This window comes from Numida meleagris, chromosome 2 (assembly GCF_002078875.1).
Source record: "Numida meleagris isolate 19003 breed g44 Domestic line chromosome 2, NumMel1.0, whole genome shotgun sequence".
NCBI classification, from domain to species: domain Eukaryota; kingdom Metazoa; phylum Chordata; class Aves; order Galliformes; family Numididae; genus Numida; species Numida meleagris.
Window position 1 is genome coordinate 53,711,948 of NC_034410.1, and position 20,614 is coordinate 53,732,561.

The window sequence follows — 20,614 nt, forward strand, 5'->3', positions numbered from 1 at the left end:
GTAGCAAGTGCAGCAGCAAGACCAGCACCACGAAGAAACAGTAGTGAGTTGTAGTATGGGTGACTACCTCCTCAAGGGACCAAATTCTCTTCACAGGAAAGTTTGCTGCCTCCCTGGGGCTCAGATCTGGGATGACAAACAGAGGGATTATGAGCAGCCTTCAGATTATTACCCACTCCTGATCTTTCATGTGGGTACTAGCAATGTCAAATCAAGAAGCCAGAGATCTATCAAAAGAGGTTTCAAGGCCCTGGGAAGATGGCTAAAGGATTCAGGAAGAGAGAGAATTGTATTCCTCAGTTCTCCTATTAATGGGGAGAGACAGGGAAAGAGACAGGCAAGCACAAGTCATCAATGCCTGGCTCCAAGCATGGTGCCTCCACCAGCATTTTGGATTTTATTGTAATGAAACACACTTGGAGTCTTTTCCTGGAGCTTGATGGGTAAACCTCTTAAAGGGGGAAACATCTGTTGGCCCCAAACATAGCAAGACTGACTGAGAGAGCTTTAAGCTAGGATCAGTGAGGGAAGGGGAAACCATTAGGAACGCTGAGGTCAAGACAAGGGGTGGTACATCACTGTGTGATGGTGGCAAGGTTAGTGGGGGCACTGCAGGAGCACATTTGAAATCCTTGTATACCAGTGCATGCAGTATGAGAAATAAATGGGATGAACTGGAAGCTTTGTTCCTTTACTAGAGTTATGATATCATTGGTATTAATGAGACTTGCCGGAATGAGTCCCATGGCTGGAGTGCTGGGATTGGCCATCCAGGAGGGACAGCACTGTCTATCCTTGTAAAAAGTTGATTCCCCTCCTTTTTATAATCTCTTTTTAAATATTGGAAGGCTGCAATGAGATCTCCTTGCAGCCTTCTCTTCTCCAGGCTGAACAAGCCCAGCTCCCTCAGCCTGTCTTTACAGGGGAGGTGCTCCAGCTCTCTGATCATCTTTGTGGCCCTCCTCTGGACCCTCTCCAACTGCACCACATCCTTCCTGTATCGGAGGCCCCAGACCTGGGCGCAGTACTCCAGGTGGGGCCTCATGAGAGCAGAGTAGAGAGGGACAATCACCTCCCTGTCCCTACTGGCCACCCCTCTTCTGATAGGGCCCAGGATACCATTGGCCTTCTGAACTGCAAGAGCACACTGCTGGCTCATGTGCAGTTTTTCACCCACCAGGACACCCAGGTCCTTCTCCACAGGACTACTCTCAAGGAGTTCTTCTTCCAGTCCATGTACATATCTAGGATTACCCTGACCCAAGTGCAAAACCTTTCACTTTGCTATGCTGAACCTCATGAGGTTCACATGGGCCCACCTTTCAAGTTTGTCGAGATCTCTCTGGATGGCATCCGTTCCTTCTAACTTGTCAACCACATCACTCAGCTTGGTGTCATTGGCAAACTTGCTGAGGGTGCACTCAAGCCCATCATCAATGTCATTGATGAAGATGTTGAAGAACACCAGTCCCAAGACAGACCCCTGGGGGACACCACTCATCACTGGCCTCCACCTGGACTTAGTGCCATTCACCACAACTCTCTGTTGATGGCCTTCCAACCAATTCCTTATCCACTGAATAGTATACCTCTCAAACTCATATCTCTCCAATTTAGGGATAAGAACGTGGTGGGAGACCATATCAAAGGCCTTGCACAAGACCAGGTAGATGACATCAGTTGCCTTCCCTTTGTCCACCGATGTCATCACTCCATCATAAAAGGTCACCGGTTTGGTCAGGCACAACCTTCCCTTGGTAACGCCATGTTGGCTGTCTTGGTTCTCCTGTTCATCCCTCATGTGTCTTAACATGTCTTCCTGGAGGATCTGTTTCATGATCTTCCCAGACACAGAGGTGAGGCTCACCGGCCTGTAGTTCCCTGGGTCCTCCTTCCTCCCTTTCTTGTAAATGGGAGTGATGTTTCCTTTTTTCCAGTCCCCGGAGACTTCGTCTGACAGCCATGACTTTTCAAATACAATGGAGAGCAGCTCAGCAATCACATCAGCCAGCTCCTTTAGGACACTGGGATGCATGTCACCAAGCCCCATAGACTTGTATATATTCAGTCTCATGAGGCGATCTCAGACTTACTCTGCCCTCACAGCGGGCAGTGGGGGAGGGGGATTTACTCCTCCAGTTCCCACCTAGAGGCCCAGGGATGCAAGCTTCAGGGATGTGAGAATGTCAACGGTTTACGGGCGTTAGGCCCGATTCCGTGACGAAGGGGACGGGGGACCCACGGGCCCACGTCCCGGGAAAAGGGGAAAGGGGAAAAGGGTAGGGAGATGGCCCTGAGAGCAAAGAACAGCGGCAACAATCTGAGGAGAAACAAACTATTTACTAAATAAGATATTGGAATGCAAAACAACACACTATAGTACAATATAATTACAATTTAAGCTGATAAATCCAATACAGAGAGAGAGAGAATGTCCCAAAATCAAGGTAGGCCTTACTCTACTACCAACAATAAGATGGCTGGAGAGCGAGGTGCTGCCAAGACGAGAGACGGCAGAAAAAGGGTGAGGTCTCGTGATCCGCAAGTTTTTATACTGTGAGCTTTTATCTTTTCCCTCCAGCTGGAAAATGGTAACAGAGGAGCAAAGTACCGTGGGGAATGTAGTAGTCCTTCTCTTCTGAGGACCAGGTACATTCGCTACATGATGTTATGATGTGGAGTACCAATAACCGAAAATCATAAAACCATGACAGAGAAATACGAGAATCCTGGCTGACAGTGAATACCAGGGCAAAAAACTCATTTCGTACCTCAGCTTTCTCCATATCTGTCGTAGCCAGTAATCCTTTCTCATTTACCAAAGGAGGTATACTCTCTTTGGCCTGTCTCTTCTGGCCAATGTACCTATAGAATCCCTTCTTGTTGTTTTTAACATCCCTCGCCAAGTTCAGTTCCATCTGTGCCTTGGCTTTCCTAATCCCCTCTCTGCAAGTCCATACAGCATCCTTGTATTCTCCCCAGGTGACAGGCCCTTGTTTCCACAGCCAGTACAATCTCTTCTTTTCCCTAGGTCTGACCAGCAGGTCCTTGCCAAGCCATGATAGTTTTCTGCCTCTTCTGCCCACTTTCTTACTCTGAGGGACAGAGAGCTCTTTTGCTCTCAGAAAGGCATCCTTAAAGAGAAACCAGCTTTCTTCCACTCCTTTGTCTCCACGTACAGCTTCCTGGGAGATATCATCCAACAATTCCCTAAGCAGCCTAAAGTTTGCTCTCCCAAATTTCAGGGTCCTGACCCCACTCTTTGCCAGGCCCACGTTCCTCAAGATCACAAACTTAACCAGGGCATGGTCACTGCAGCCTAGGCTGCCTCCAATCTTAATGCCTTTAATGATATTCTCTGCACTGGTGAGCACCAGATCCAGCAGCACTTAACCTCTAGTTGGTCTATCCAATACTTGAACCAGAAAGTTATCATCCATGGACTCCAGTAATCTCCTGGATCTCTTGCAGCTTGCCATGTGGTTTTCCCAGCAGATATCCGGATGGTTTCAATCCCTCATCAGGACAATTGCCAGTGAGCACAATACCTCCTGCTGCTGAAAGAAGAAGGCATCATCAGTAGGATCCCGTTGATCAGGTGGCCTGTAGTATGCCCCTACCACTAAGTGCCCTTTATTAGTCCTATCCCTAACTCTAACCCACAGGCTCTCAATCTGCTCCTCACTGTTTCTCAGAGGGAGCTCCTCACAATCCATCCACCCTTTAACACAGATGGCAACTCCCCCACCCTTCCTACCTAGCCTATCCCCTCTAAAAAGGTGATACCCCTCTACAGTGGTATTCCAGTTATGGGAGTCATCCCACCATGTTTCTGTGATAGCAACTAGTCCATAATTTTCCAAGCACATCATGGTTTCCAGCTCCTTCTGCTTATGTCCCATGCTGCGTGCATTGGTGTAAAAGACCTATGAGGAGAGGCTGAGGACACTTGGGCTGTCCAGTCTGGAGGAGGATGAGAGGCAACCTCATTGCACTCTGCAGCAACACAAGCAGAGGAAGGTGCCAGATTCTGCTTCAGGTCACCAGTGGCAGGATGGGAATGGCACAAAGCTGCACCAGGGAAGGGTCATTCTGGGACGGGGAAACATTTCTGTACCATGAAGATGATCAGACACTGGCTTCCTAGAAAAGTGGTTAATGCCCCAGGCTTGTACGTTTTCAAGAGGCATTTGAATAATACCCTTAATAATATGCTTTAACTTTAGGTAAGCTCTGAAGTGGCCAGGCAGTTGGACTTTATGATTTTTGTAGGTCCCTTCCACCTGAACTATTCTGTCCTCTTCTAATTCAATTCAATTCAATTCAATTCAATTCAATTCAATTCAATTCAATTCTATTCTATTCTATTCTATTCTATTCTATTCTATTCTATTCTATTCTATTCTATTCTATTCATAGAATCATAGAATCATAGAATCATAGAACCATAGAATCATAGAATGGCCTGGGTTGAAAAGGGCCTCAAAGATCATCGAGTCTCAACCCCCCTGCTAAGTGCAGGGTCGCCAACCACTAGACCAGGCTGCCCAGAGCCACGTCCAGTCTGGCCTTGAATACCTCCAGGGATGGGGCATCCACAACCTCCCTGGGCAACCAGTTCCAGTGCATCACCACCCTCTGAGGGAAAAACTTCCTTCTAATATCTAACCTAAATCTCCCCCATCTCAGCTTAAAACCATTCCCCCTTGTCCTATCGCTATCTACCCTCACAATCAATCCCCCTCCTGTTTATACGCTCCCTTCAAGTACTGGAAGGCCACAATGAGGTCTCCCCAGAGCCTTCTCTTCTCCAAACTAAACAAGCCCAGTTCCCTCAACCTTTCCTCATAGGAGAGGTGCTCCAGCCCTCTGGTCATCTTGGTGGCCCTCCTCTGAACTCTTTCCAAGAGCTCCACGTCCTTCTTGTGCTGGGGGCCCCAGGCCTGGATGCAGTACTCCAGATGGGGCCTCACAAGAGCCGAGGGGGACCACCACCTCCCTCTCCCTGCTGACCACTCCTCTTTTAATGCAGCCCAGAACATAGATGGCCCTCTGGGCTGCCAGCGCACTGCCAGGACCCCCAAGTCCCTCTCCGCAGGGCTGCTTTCAAGTACTTCTTCCCCCAGGTTGTATAAATACCTGGGATTGCCCTGGCCCAAGTGCAGCACCCTGCATTTGGCCTTGTTGAACCTAATTAGGTTCTCGTGGGCCCACTTCTTCAGCCTCTCCAGGTCCCTCTGGATGGCTTCCCTTCCTTCCAATGTATCAACTGCACCGCTCAGCTTGGTGTCATCTGCAAACTTGCTGAGGGTGCACTCGATTCCATTGTCTATGTCATTGATAAAGACATTGAAGAGCACTGTTATTCTGTGGTCCTGTTCTGTTCTAACAATTCCTTAGACAGTTAAGAGAAGAAGGGCTGTGGAAATAGAGGTTAAGGGATGACATCCAAAGGGACTTCAATAGGCTCCAGATATGGGCCCGCATAAATCTCATGAAGTTCAACAGGTCCAAGTTCTTGCACCTGCATTGGGGCTATCCCCAGTATCAGTACAGACTGAGTGATTAATGGAGTGAGAGTACCCCTGTGGAGAAGAACTTGTGGGTATTGATGAATGAAAGACTAGATAATAGCAATGTGCCCTGGCAGCCAAAAGCCAACTGTATCCTGGGCTTAATCAAAAGAGATTTAGCCAGTGAGGCAAGGGAAGTGACTCTCCCACTCTATTACACAGACGTATTACAGTAGGCCCAGAGGAGGGCCACGAACATGACCAGAAGGCTGGAATACCTCTCCCATAAATACAGGTTGAGAAAGTTTGCGTTGTTTAGCTTAGAAAAGGATCTAGGGATACCCTATTGCAGCCTTCCAACACTTAAAGGATGCATACAAGAAGGATGGGGAGGGACCGTTTACCAGCGAGTGTAGTAACAGGACAAGGTGTAACGATTTTAAACTAAAAGTAGATTTGACTAGAAAGAAGAAATTCTTCACTATGAGAGTGGTGAGGAACTGGAACTTGTTGCCCAAAGAAGTTGCCTCATCCCTGGAGGTGTTCATGGCCAGGCTGGATGGGGCTTTGGACAACCTGATCTAGGGGGAGGACTCCCTGCCCACAGCAAGGGATTGGAACTAGATGACCTTTAAGGCCCCTTCTAACCCAAGCCATTCTATGATTCAATGATTCTATGATCAAGCTGAATATGTGGAGTGACAATAGAGCAGAGATGAAACTGTAAGGCAAAGATGTGGATCAAATTGCTCTTTGCACAGAGAAGATAGATGAGTTCATTCAGGAGCATCATGCAGAATCTGAGATGTAAAAGCTAGAATCCTAAGTGTTTTTAAAAGAAGATAAGATTTTACATTTACAGAGAAGTCTTATAAAAATAAGGTATGATGAAGTTTTCAGATTTATTTATTTGTAAAAATGGCATTGAAACTTTAACAGGGAGAAACACTTTTCAACAACTGGGAATCTATATTTAATGGAAATGGTGGACAATTCAACATTCATGTTCCAATATACTCCTTCGACGGGAGGAATGTCATGACAGATCCATTCTGGTGAGTTTGTGTTACTATCTTTTAAATTTTACATGACATTTATTTTTACCAGATAGTACAAGTGGCAATATATTGGGTTACTCAAAATGTGATAAAAAATTCTCCCTTTTCTTCTGCAATTTTTCTTCTCCATTTCAGATAGGCTATAACTGAGATATCAGATTGTGTTCTCCTTTTCCTCCTTTGCATTCTGTCTTCATCTTTCCACACCCACTCTTCACTTCAAGCAGAAGGAGAACAAAAAATAATGGTTGCATAGTATGAACAGAACAAGGTCACTATACGTAGGCATGCAGTTGAATTAAAAAATATATATATATATAATATGTATGCGCCAGGGGAGATTCAGGCTGGACATTAGGAAATACTACTTTTCTGAAAGTGTGCTCAGGGACTGGAATGGACTGCCCAGGGAGGTGGTGGAGTCACCAACCCTGGAGGTGTTCAAGAAATGTTTAGACATTGTGTTGAGAGACATGGTTTAGTGGGGTTATTGGTGGTAGGTGGGTGTTTGGACTGGATGATCTTGTACACCTTTTCCAACCTTGCTAATTCTATGATTCTATGATTCTATATATTAAAAATGATTCTTTTCAGCAAATAACTTCTTAACATCACTTTTCAGGCCTCAAAAAATAATATGGCATGGTTCAACCACAAATGGGATCCGACTGGTCAGCAATTACTGTGAAGCCTGGCACACAGCTGATTTGGAAGCTATGGGACAAGCATCACCACTGAAGATGGGAAAACTTCTTGATCAGAATGCGTACAGCTGTAATAATCAGTTTATTGTTCTCTGTATTGAAAACAGTTTTGTATTTGATCCCCAGGGAAAATAACTCACCTGTTGCACATAATATTCTATATTATGACAGAGAAAGCTGACACAGAAGTTTTACTTGCATTGATGTAAATATTTTATTTTTTTGTAATTGCACATTTCAGGAAAAAATAGCCAAAGAAAACATACCTCAACACAAACCATATTCCAGTTGGGTGGAACATTCAGTGTTCCTGAAGCACACTTAAAGCTTTTCTTTCCACTCAACATTCGTATGGTTCAAGGTGTGCCAACATTTCACCCACAGCCTGAGTTGAAGATCAGTGAAGGGCACTAGTGAAGTATGGGGTACAAGGAAGATTCAGCAGCCTGCCTTCATGACTGCTGTTTCTTCACAGTTAAGTCTTCTTTTCACTTGCATATATTTTGAATATCTAAGGCACTATTCAAATATATCACAGAATGGCTTGAACTGGAAGGGACTTCGCCATGGGCAGGATTGTCAACCACTAGATCAGGTTGCCCAGGGACCTGGTCAACTTGGCCTTTAACACTTCCAGGGATGGGAATCCACAGCTTCTCTGGGCAACCTGTTCCAGTGCCTTACCACCCTCTCATTAAAAACAAACAAACAACAACAAAAAAAACCCTCTTAATATCTAATCTAAATCTCCCTTATTTTAGTTTGAAATAATTCCCCTTTGCTCTATCACTATCTAACCATGTATAAAGTTGTTCTCCCTGCTGATTATAAGCTACTTTTAAGCACTGGAAAGCTTCCATGAGGCTTTTCCCAAAGCCTTCTCTTCTCCAAGCTGAATAAGCAAGGCTCCCTCTACCTTTCTTCATAGGAGAGGTGCTCCAGCCCTCTTATCATCTTGGTGGCCCTGCTCTGGACCCACTTCAACTGCTCCTCATCTTTCTTGAGCTGGAGAAGCCAGGCCTGGAGGCAATACTGCATGTGGGACCTCACAAGGGAAGATGTCTGATGCTGTCTGAAGCAGTCTGATGCTGCCCAGACTGCAAGAACACACTGCTGGCTCATGTCAAGTTTTTTGGCCACAAGGACCACTAGTCCTTCTCCGCAAGGCTGCTCTCAATGAGTTCTTCTCCCAGTTTGTACACATACCTAAGATTGTCCCAACCGAAGTACAACACCTTGCACTTAGCCTTATTGAACCTCACTAGGTTCATGTGGGCCCATTTCTTGAGCTTGTTAAGGTCCCTTTGGATGGCATCCCTTTCAGTTTGGTGTCATCTTCAAACTTGCTGAGGGTGCACTTCATCCCACTGCATATGTCTTTGATAAAGATGTTGAAGAGTACCAGTCTCAGCTTGGACCCCTGAGGACACCACTCATCACAGGCCTCCACCTGGACATAGAGCTGCTAAACTCAATCCTCTGACTGTCATCATCCAACCAATTCCTTATTCGCTGAACAGTCCCCTCTTCAAATCCTTATCTCTCCAAGTTAGAGATAAGGATGTGGTCTTGCAGAAGCATGACATGACATCAGTTGCTCTTCCTTTGTCCACTTGATGCCGTTGCTCCATCACAGATGGCCACCAGATTGATCAGGCATAATCTGCCCTTGGTGAAGCCGTACTGGCTGTCTTAGATCACTTCCTCATCTTGCGCGTGCCTTAACATAGCTTCCAAGGAAGATCTATTTCATGATCTTCCCAGGCGTAGAGGTGAGGCTCACCAGACTGTAGTTTCCTGGGTTCGTTTCTCCTTAAAAACGGGAGCGATGTTTCCCTTTTTCAAATCACCAAGGACTTTACCTGACAGCCATGACTTTTTGAATATGGTGGAGAGTGGCTTGGCAACCAAATGAGCCAGTTCCTTCAGGACGCTGGGCTGCACATCATCAGGCCCCATAGACGTGTTGTACACATTCAGTCTCATCAAGAGGTCTTGAACTTGCTCTTCTCTTATTTTATTCCTCCTACTCACACCTAAAGGTTCCAGGACTTGACAGATTTGGAAAGCCTGACTGTCAGTGAAGACTGAAGCAAAGAACTTCTTGAATACCTGACTCTCTTCATGCCTTTTGTAGCCAGTTCTTGCTTCTGATTTATCAGAGAGGGTACACTCTCTTTGGCCTGTGTCTTCTGACCAATATACCTGTAGAATCCCTTCTTGTTATTCTTTGCAACCCTCATCAACTTCAGTTCCATGTGTGCCCTGGCTTTCTTGATCCCACCTCTGCACATACAGACAGCATCCCCATTTTCTTCACACTTGCTTCTTCCACTGCTTGTACATTTCCTTCTTATTCATCAGTTTGACTTGCAGGTCCTTGTTTAGCTATGCTGGATTCCTGCTTTCTCTGTTTGATATACGTATATACACATACTGTCCCATGTGTACTGAGCAAATAAGGGGATGTTGTTAAATTTTACAGGGATGGACTTGTCAAAAAGCTTGAAGAACAAAGGGGCTTGCCTCCTTGGAGTCTGAATGGAGACTCAATACTAATACCTAAATACCTAACACCCAAAAGCTTTTCCAGACTTCATCCTGGTGCTTACACATGAATTTAGCTGCCTGACATCTTACTTCCATTTTTTTCATCACAGATTCTAAGCATAGTGTTTTAGGGAGGACTGAACCTAGACAAAATCTGGTCCTTATTTTGGTGCTATTGTTATCAGGAAATCGGGAGCAATGTTAATAAAAAACACCCTGTTTTTAACTAGCAGAAACGTGCACATAAATGCAGACAAACAAGACATCTGACCTTTATTTATTTAATTTAGTGTAAGAGGAAGTCATTTCCTGCTGTGGCAAACATGGCTGAATGAAAAATATCTGTGATGGTCTCTTTACAATAGGTTCTAGGCATTGTTATCTTACTATGTTATATGTATTTTTTCTTTTTGTGAATTTACCCTTCTGGCATTCGCATAGTGAAAGAATTATTAATATAAAATCACAACATCAGTGACAAGAATGATCATTAAATGCTATTATTCCTCACAAGCAGTACGGCCATAATATCTTAAGTCTCTTGCCTAAATATTTGCCTGCTATGTACTTTTAAAAAAGTATTTACTTGTTTTTTATCTGGCAGTAACTATGGTAGTCAAGCATCATATTATCAGTTTTAAAGATTTAACCTGGAGTGTATGTTGGAAATGCTTACCAAGTTGCTGACAAATAGAGTACTAAATTACTAGACAAGAGAAGCCAAACAATATTTACTATACTAAACTGATCTAACTATTATGTAACATAAAAATGTGAACTCCAGCCTTATTATTTCTTTAATTTACTATAAAAGCATATAAAGTCAGCTGAATCATATCTTCTTTTTTCTCTGAAATGACATGGTTTCATTATTACAACATGTTAATGAGACAAAAAATGTTTATATTACACTTTAAATGTACGCATAACAACCCATTTCACTCATTTATAGCCCATCCTTTCCCCTAAAATGCTGAGCATTCTTGAGAAATGCTAAATTCCTTCAGTTTGAAGAGTTGGAAGATGTACAGCAAGGTTTCATTCTAAGTCAAGGGGGAGAATAAATTGTTTTACATGCAGATCTCAGCTTCTCCAAGTTGGCACAGCGAGTTTATGATTGCAGTCAGCCAACCCTAACCCTAACCCTAACCCTAACCCTAACCCTAACCCTAACCCTAACCCTAACCCTAACCCTAACCCTAAGCCTAACCGTAACCCTTACCCCTAACCTTAGCCTAACCCTAACCCTAACCCTATCCCTACCCTAGCCCTAACCCTAACCCTAACCCTAACCCTAACCCTAACCCTAACCCTAACCCTAACCCTAACCCTAACCCTAACCCTAACCCCAATAATAAAAGTCAGTTCTTAAGTCAGTTCTTAAAGTCAGTTCTCATTCCTAAACTAGACCCAGCAGTCATAGGGAGTTGGGTATTCCTTGCCTAGAATTGTGATGGCGGCGGAGATGAGAGATGGAATCAGAAGTGCTTAAAGGGGGAGGGCAGAAGACTGAAAAACACAGTTTTCAGGAGATACTGAACTTGCATTTAAGTCTGGCACAGAATAAATGAGTGCTGAATTCTGCTTGTATCAGTCATTCATGAAACTAATTTCTCTCTGTATCCTGGATAGCTATTAGAGCTTAGCAGGGAACTGAGATAGTCAAACACCATCAATGAGGTGCTAGGAAAGTCTTAACAGTTGCTTCCCACCTCTAACATTAATTGACAGGCTATAAGTACATTCTTCAACTTAATACAGAGCATGAACAGTGTATCACCCAGGCTGTCCTGGTGCAAAGTACACTCATTGTGTTCACATGCCTGCTAGGCAGCTAGCTGAGCTAAAATCAATAGGAGAGACTGTTAGAAAGCTGGGGTTTCCCTTCGAAAAAACAATCTGTCATTGCAGCCAGAGCCAATGAGGTTCTTTATACTTCCTGGTATAACCAGGAAGAAATAGTAATGTTTCTCAAGTGTATGACAGAGACAAATTTGACCCAGTACTTAAAAATAAGTTAGTTTCCCTATTAAAGCTGAATACCTTTGAAGTTCAACACAAAAGTCAAGAGCATTTGAGGAAAATTTGCTAATTCTGGTAAGCAACTGTGTTTAAAGCAAATGAATCTATGATCAAGACTAGCACCAGAGCACCGCTGAAAGATGTAATGGTTTTGTTGTTATTGGTATTCCACATCATAACATCAAGCAGTGCACTGGGAGTTAGAGTTAATGCTGCAGCTCTGGTCTTGGAAGAGAAAGAATAAACTACAGCTCTCAGGAGACTTCGTTATTCCATTTCCATTTTACATTCAGAGGGAAAAGATAAAACTGACTGGGAGTCACGAGACTGCTCTTTTTCTGCTCGTCTCTGCAGTGTGTGCTTCCTGGCCATGTCACCTACACCATTAGAGTAAGGCCTTCAGTTTTGGACACTCTCTCTCTCATGTATTTGATCTATTAGCTTCAATTTCAATTATATTGTATTATGTCTTGTTATCTCGCATTCCTCTATCATATTTAGTAAATTAGTTTTCTCCCTTAGCTCGTTTGCTGCTGACATTCCATAGTCCTGTTCTAGCCCACAGACTTTGTTAGAGGAATATGTATCAGGAAGCCTTACACCCTATTGAGTTTAAGGATCTTTTCTATAAAATATCACAAAACATGACATGTCACCACTGATCAGTAGAGCACTGCTTTGCCTCGATGAACTACAGTGAGATGAGCTGTTTCTCCTTTGAATGCTACTATATGCCAGCCAAAGCTGTGAGTTTCTGAAGTGCAACACATGCATTTCAAAGGATTGACAATTAACAAATTTAGCTTAGATGCAGTCAAAGAGCATCTGGTTTTGCTTTTGAGCTGTGTATTAAGTGGGGGAAAAAAGAATGCGTTGCAGTGAGCTCTTCAAGGACTCTGCAGATACTCTTCTTCTGTACCTAGGTTTAGGTAGTCCTGCAATTTTTTTTTTCTCCCATCTGCCCAGAGAAGAGAACCTGTCTCCTAGATTTTAAAGGAATTAGATGTTAGAATTTCAATTTCACTTTGGTGTTCAAATATCACAGTTAATGGTAAGTACATATCTTAAAAAACAAAAACAAAAACAAACATCTGTTCAGGGTTTGGCTGTTATTTGATAGTCTAATATCTAGTTAGAGCCTATGTTATAACAGTTCCTCTCTGCTGCCTGTCCATAGTGCTTCAACAATAATTGGACAGAGACAGATACATTTCCGGATGAGCAATTACTTTCCAACTCAGCTTTCATCTGAATTTAGTCCCCCTTTGTTAACCTGTCAGAGGGTCAATACTTGTTCACTTAAAAGGTCTATTTTGTAACTTAGTGCAACTTTCACTGTTACCAGTGGTTCTGACCTTTTACTTGCCAGATCCTCTCCCATTTTATATGTAATTAAAAAAAAATTCCAAAACAAAAACTGTTCTACTCTTAAGTAATGGTCATGGTCATGTGTACACAGCCTAACTTGAAGGTGCACCCAAAGTGGATGGCTCAGCTCCAGCTGTACTAGTCTTCGCCCAGGGGGAGAGAAAACTGTAAGTCAGAACACATCTTCATCCACTATGGGCATGGAGAGAGAAACTGAATGAGACTTTTTCTCCTCTGTCCTTTCTCCTATCTTGTGACTGACCTCCTCCTTCACTTGTCCTTCTCCAACCATTTATTTTTATTTAAAGCTGCTGTTGCTCTTCCACAGAAAAACTCAACACCTTTCAGAGTTGTCAGCAGTGGTATAGCATGCTACACGCAGAGGTTCCACCTTTTACGTACATCTGCTGCATTCTATGTTCCACAGCACCCAAATAAGCACTGAAGACCAACTTCAATTTGTATGTATTTTGCTGGGTGTAGAGCAGTAGCTTGGTAGGGAATTTAGAGAGTTCCAACAAGAAACAACTCCTCTTCTTTCCCTTACAAAGAAATGAACCTTCCTGTATGCTCTTGCAAAGTACTATACTGTATCTCTTTCAAGCTCAGTGCACATAACAGACAGCACAAGCTGTGTGAGTTCATCATACCTTAGCATTGATCAGGAGTAATATTATAATGTTCTCCTAAGCTGGTCTTGGGACCAGAACTAGTGATGGTTTCACAGAAAAGAGGTTGATAGCCCTGCCTGACCTTAGAAGGACATGAGATCACCAGCAAATTCAATTCAAGCCAAGATGGTCACAATAATGCTTCTTCAGGAAAGGTGTTTTGTATCCTGCTCTTCAAAACAAGTATGTTCATAAGAATAGCACCAGCATACAACTGTGTTTCTCCACTGGTTGGTACCACTGCCACCTCACATTAGTTTTGTTCAGCCGCCTTTGTCTCCAAACATTCACCAGATCCCAGCCATGTTAATCATGTTAATCTCAGAAAAATAGTTCATTGATGTTTAGCTTTGCTTTAGTTATGTATTTTTACTTTGCAGGCTACAAGGTCTTAACTGAAGCTGGTTCAATCTCTGAGGCTACATTTACACTAGAAAATTATCAGAGCCAGGGTACAGGCATTAGTACAAATGGCATGACTGATTGCATAATTATCCACTGGCATAGTTCTGGTCCATGTCATTGGATTTGCGGTATGTAGCTGGAGACAACATGTTCCAATCACTACTTCTCTGGGAACACAAAGGTTTAATTATACTAACAGGTACTTAACCATTGTGTCTGGCTTTGGGGCTAACTGGAGTTCTCACCCAACAAAAACCCTGCAGTAGAAATATGGGACATGCTTGTCTGATATTCACAGGACAAACAGCAGTACCTGTTTATGGATTTTTGCCAGGCTTAACATAAAACCCTCTTGCAAATAGCCATTTATGTAATTTACATGTTCAGGCTACATTCATTTAAGAAAAAAAGGAGAGTCCTCGTAAAGACATCTCATTGCCCTATACAGAGGCATTGTGCCATCCTGTTATTCTCATCTCATTTAGCAGTGCTAGGCACCTTATCTGGGGCAAGGAGTTGCTCTTCACATAGCAGTACATTTCAGATCTGTGAGAAATAAAGGGCCGTGTTACGGTCCTCCCATATAACTGATAACGAGTACCAAGATGTACGACACTAACAACCAGGGCAACATAAGATATTTGCCCATGTCCTTTACTCCAGCACCTGCTGGATCAGGTAGCATGTTAATCTGTGTACAGTCTAACAGCTTCAAATTCTGGAGTCAGTATCTTTTCTCCAAGACATTTTGAGAGTGTAAAGGTGTACTGAAATTTGCCTGAGACAGCAAAAGTGAGTTCCCAGAATGACCTCGTTTTTCTTCCAGCCTATCAAAAATCTTCCATATACCTTGAAATATGAGACTCCTTCCCTTGATCTTACACTATGTTAGGGCAGTCGTGTGTTTAAACTCATGTGTTTGCTAAGTTCTCAGTATGATGCTGACCACAGCCAAGCCCCTTTTGCAATTAACAACAGTTAAATTAGATCTTCTTTTTAAAGATGAATAGGGAATTGCTCACAAACTCCATCAAAAATCAGCAGCAACTTCCAACCTGTTGTGTAAAGGGTTCAGATCCAGATGAAGCTGATGCCATGCATTAATCTACATGAATTAGAAATGGACAAAATGCTATTTTTCAACATAGTCACCACCATTAGCTGTGTATTTTCACCAGCAATGAACAAGAGCATGCATGCCACACTTATAAAAATCTGCAGGGCTGTCTGGAACATGGCTTGTCTTTCACATTGCTGTCACCACCGCTGAAATGTACCACCCAGCACCTCACTGTGCTCACATACACTGTTTGGTCTCCATAAGCACTGATAAATGTCAATGGGTACATTCTTTTCTGCATGGAGGAATTCATTGAGACACCTCTGCTTCATACACACTTCAGTGTCAGATGCCATTTTGTCAGACTGCCCCTCTGCTGCCATCTGTCACACAGCAACAACATGGAATGGAATGTCAGTGAGAAGGTGCAACCTCTACTGCCATACCACAAACATCCACATACGATGTCATGGGCCAACATAATAAAATAGCAGACATTACTTGCAAAGCAGCCCTTGTATATCTCCTGAATAAAGGCCTCTGTTCTTATAAAGAAAAGACTGAATCATAGAATCATAGAATTAGCTAGGTTGGAAAAGACCTACAAGATCATCCAGTCCAACCATCCACCTACCACCAATAACCTCACTAAACCATGTCTCTCAACACTATATCTAAATGTTCCTTGAACATCTTCAGGGACAGTGACTCAATCACCTCCCTGGGCAGCCCATTCCAGCGCCTGACCACTCTTTCAGAAAAGTAGTATTTCCTAATGTCCAGCCTGAATCTCCCCTGGCGCAACTAGAGGCCATTCCCCCTCATCCTGTCACTAGTTATAAGAGGGAAGAGGCCGAACCCCAGCTCACTACAACCTCCCTTCAGGTAGTTATAGAGAGCAATAAGGTCCCCCCTGAGCCTCCTCTTCTGCAGACTGAACAATCCCAGCTCCCTCAGCCGCTCCTCAAAAGGCCTGTGCTCCAGACCCTTCACCAGCTTTGTCGCCCTCCTCTGAACACGCTCCAGGGCCTCAATGTCTTTCTTGCAGTGAGGGGCCCAAAACTGGACACAGTACTCGAGGTGGCCTAAAGTCATGAAGCAAGAGAGATTATTTACACCTAACTCAGCCACTTTCTAATGTCCACATTTTTTACCTTGAAAAAAATTGAAGTAAACTCTCCCAAACTAACTATTGATGATATATCAGAGGACACTTCAAGCATTAGGTACACATCAGCACTTTAAATTCCTGCTCTCAAGTAAGTGCCACATATCAGCAGATAATAAGCTACTCATTCTGTCAGTCACTGAGTCACAGGATCTTTATTTAAAAAAAAAGTAATTGCTCACCACCAGGAGAAAAGGTCAGCAATACAGATGAGTAGCGTAGAGGGGGGATCAAAACAGTCACTTATAGCTGTACCTTCTTTTACTGGTACACTCAGCAGGACATAAAGTGGGAGGAGAGAAGGGTAAGTTGAGTCAAAAGGATTGGTTAGGAGGAAGAACAAAGCACTGAAGTTGTGGTAAAATCCATGAATGGGAAGTTAGAGTATCTGGAGGATCCAATAAAACAACTCTGAAGGCAGTTAAACATACTACTCTGCAAGATGGAGCTACAGAAGGGATAGTGAACTCAGAGGAGGTATTTGTGAAGAGCAGCGCATTTAAATCTATTAGATGTCAAGCAAAGTGATGAAAAGTGCTTAACATATCCATGTTCAAAATTCATGAACCTCTAATGTCCCCTCAGCCACTGGTAAACAACCACAGGCAACTATGCTTCCAGTGACACTCTGCATTTAAAAAGCAAAAAACACTTCTTTTTCTTGTGGCAGGAAGAATCCACAGATATGGTAATAGTTGCAATAGTAAGGACTTAAAAGTATCACTCCAAATACTCTTTGTTTTGCAAGTAAGGTCATTAAGCAGAAATCCCTTGGGAATTCAAAGTATTTTTCACATATATTAATGATTGGGAAAATTAGCTAAATGGTAATAGTTCCCAGGTATACTTTTGCAGAAAAGCTCTAGTTCTACATTGAAACTAAACTACATGAAGAGTAAAAAAGTTCAGGCAGTCCTTGGTGCTCTCATCACAAGAAATTCTGTTATGTTTATTTTTATGTGGGTATCTCTGTACAATGTGCAGCTGTAAGCACCCAACAGTAAAAATCTACAGTGATAAAACTTGAGCTGCCTAAGTCCAAAGCAGTAAGTTACTTCTTAACTACAGAAATGTATTTTAATCAAAGGAAGGTGAAGATAAGAAGTAGACAAGCAACTTTTTGCTATCCAAACTTGAGCCTTCTGGAACAGCTAATTCCAGTCCATATGTAAGAGAAGACTAAATTTATTTTAGCCCAATGTAAAATCTGGTCTGGCAGATCATACTTGGCCAATCTGGTGGCCATCTATGATGGAGCTTTGGCATTGGTGGACAAAGGAAGGGCAACTGATGTCATCTACCTAGGCTTCTGCAAGGCCTTTGATATGGTCCCATCCCTATCTCTAAATTGGAGAGATATGGATTTGAAGGATGGACTATTCAGTGAACAAGGAAGTGGTTGGATGCTCATAGCCAGCAGGCTGTTCTCAATGGTTCTATGGTTCAGGTGGAGTCCAGTAACAAGCAGTGTCACCCAAGGGTCTTCCTTGGGACTGATCTGAATAAGTAACTACATCAAAAGGTAAATGCATGCCAGAACTTGAGACGAAAAATGTCTCACAGATTTAGCATTTTTGGTGGATTTGACTGCTCATTTACACAAGTTAAACATGCATCTTCAAGGTGAAAATCAACTTATCTGCACTATGTTTCAAACATAACAGCATTCAAAATGAAAATTAAACTATGGCAAGCTCAAATTATGGAAAATAATTTTGTGCATTTTGATGTGTTGGCTAAACACAGTCCTGTGAACAGTGAAAAATAAGCAGCCTTACTTTCAATTTTAATAAAGGGATATGAGAATAGGTTTCAAGATTTCCAGAAAAATTGCCATTTTTTTAATATATTCACGACTCCATTTTCAGTCAATGGCCAAAAAGCTTGACATGAGCCATCAGTGTGTTCTTGCGGCCTGGAAGGCCAACTGTATCCTGGGCTGCATCAAAATAGGGGTGACCAGAAGGGCGAGCCTGGATCAGGTCCTGGGCAATCTAATCTAGCTGTGATAGATAGATAGGTGATGAGGAACCACATTAATTTAGAGGCCACATGCTGAACAGTGAGAATGAAGCAACTACTGAACAGCTGATCGGCATATAGGCTTTACTCATTTTATGCACTGAATAAGGCAGGAATATCATAACTGATCACAAATGTTAACAACATGCTAAAATGGGTGAACTTCAGTGGAAACGGGACATCAGTAACACCAGTTCTGGTATAGTTCAACTTTTGAGTGCTTTACTTCACAGCAATTAACTTTTTCTTTTAATCATGTGTATAACATGACATTTTAGTTTATGTAATCATAATTTTTTTTTATCTCATCTGCAAGACAACCGTAGAAATGCTAAGAAGCATTTCTTCTCAGTCATGCTAACAGAGCAAACTAGCTGCTGTGTTAAGAACTTTTCAGAACTCATTCAATTAGAAGCTAAAACTATAGTAGGAAAAAAAGGTCTTCAAAATACAATACTTACACTGCCTTTTGTTTGTCCCTAGCAAAGTTCTAAGAAAAATGGTACCCTGGAAAATGATAAAGCATTCAGAGACACAAGAAGATCTGTTCTTCTGAAAAACAAGAGCATGATAGATCGGACATCAACTACCTACAAAAGGAGTAACCTTCTCCTTAAAGCTAAATTGTCAGAGAATGATACTCAGAAATGCCTTGCTATTAATATTTTGTTATAGTGGAAACTGAACATTCATCAACCTCTTCATTCTCTGTCCTGTAATACACTAATCTCAAGACTAGTTAGTTAAACAGGGAAGATCACACACTTCCTTACCAGTGAAGGCTTTTCCCTTCCTATCTTCTACTCTTTACTAGCTTTAATATATATACTATTACTAACTTAATTTCTAACATTTTTTACAGATTAATCCAGTGTCATGCTGGATATTTTCCTGACATTCTGGGACAGTGAATTTGTAGTACAAATCTGCTAAGGGTGTTACCTTCATATATGGGTATCATCTTACCAAAAAGATACCAGCAAACTCAATGGCATTCAGTCAAGAGCAGAAAATGAATAGATCTACATCATATTGGATGAAGAGGTTAGGAGCTGGCAATCACCATAAGCAATTACCACTGAAACAGTGACACATATTTTCCCATTAACATTCACAACAGATGTATTTTCTGTTTCGAGGCATAGTGTTATTGAATTCTTTGTGTTTTCTGCTTACATTAACTGTCTTCAGCGTAAATTAGCCAAGATATCAGTCTTAGACACAGCTCCAAATTGGTGCAGTCAGGTTCCTCACAACTGTACAGAGAAATTGTATGTACTGGAATTTGATTATTTATTTATATCTTCCTTCTTGCAGTCACACAAATTTGAACCTATTAAGAGATGAGTGGAGCTAAAAGGCTGGTGATTTATATACTGCCCCTCAAAAATAGAATGCAATCAATTTTGCTGGAGGAATGTAGAACCATTTGTGTAGTAGGAGAATGTTTGATGTCCAGATTCTGCTTCTGATAGTAGCAAAAAGAGTTGTTTATAGAAAGGACTGTTGAGTGTATCAGTTTGTCATGGCAAGTTTGATAGTCAGCACTCAGACATCAGTGCTCAGGGTTCTACTGATAGCCATGCTTAAAGTGGTGTAACACAACATCATAATCCTGTGGATTGCCATGTATCTGTGAACTGAATAGAAATATCAGCAGAAATAAGCAATGGAAGACAAGACTGGAATTCCACATCTCTTGGCTCCTAATTTAAAAGGTGCATGAAAAAGCCCTGTCCCTACAAATATATAAAAAATATTTTACCAGATGTAGGCAAACAAATAACTCAGTGCCAGGTGACCTGTATGACACTTGCTCTGTCTGCTCAAATAATGTCTTGTCTCTAACAAGCCCTAATTCCACTGAAAAAGTCCAGCTTGTCAAACTCACAGAAGCCTTAACTCCTAGTGGGTACAATAGGAAAACGTTATTCCCTGTGCATTGTCAGAGGGACATTGTATTTCAGAAAGTTACACACCTTGCTCTTTCCCCATTCATGTTCTGAAGTATGAGTCCAAACTGAAAACTGGTTCCAGTATAGGAAGAAACTGATCATTCTTGAAAAGAAGAAT

At 42.3% G+C, this 20,614-nt stretch overlaps 1 protein-coding gene across 1 annotated transcript in view; it reads left to right on the plus strand.

Annotated features, from left to right (window-relative positions):
- COL15A1 (collagen type XV alpha 1 chain) overlaps positions 1–11,409 on the plus strand; it is a 100,958-nt gene extending 89,549 nt beyond the window's left edge. The window contains exons 34-35 of the mRNA XM_021386366.1: positions 6,453–6,568; positions 7,194–11,409. Of these exons, the coding sequence (XP_021242041.1) occupies positions 6,453–6,568; positions 7,194–7,410 (333 nt within the window). The 3' untranslated portion in view covers positions 7,411–11,409. The remainder of the gene's footprint in view (positions 1–6,452; positions 6,569–7,193) is intronic.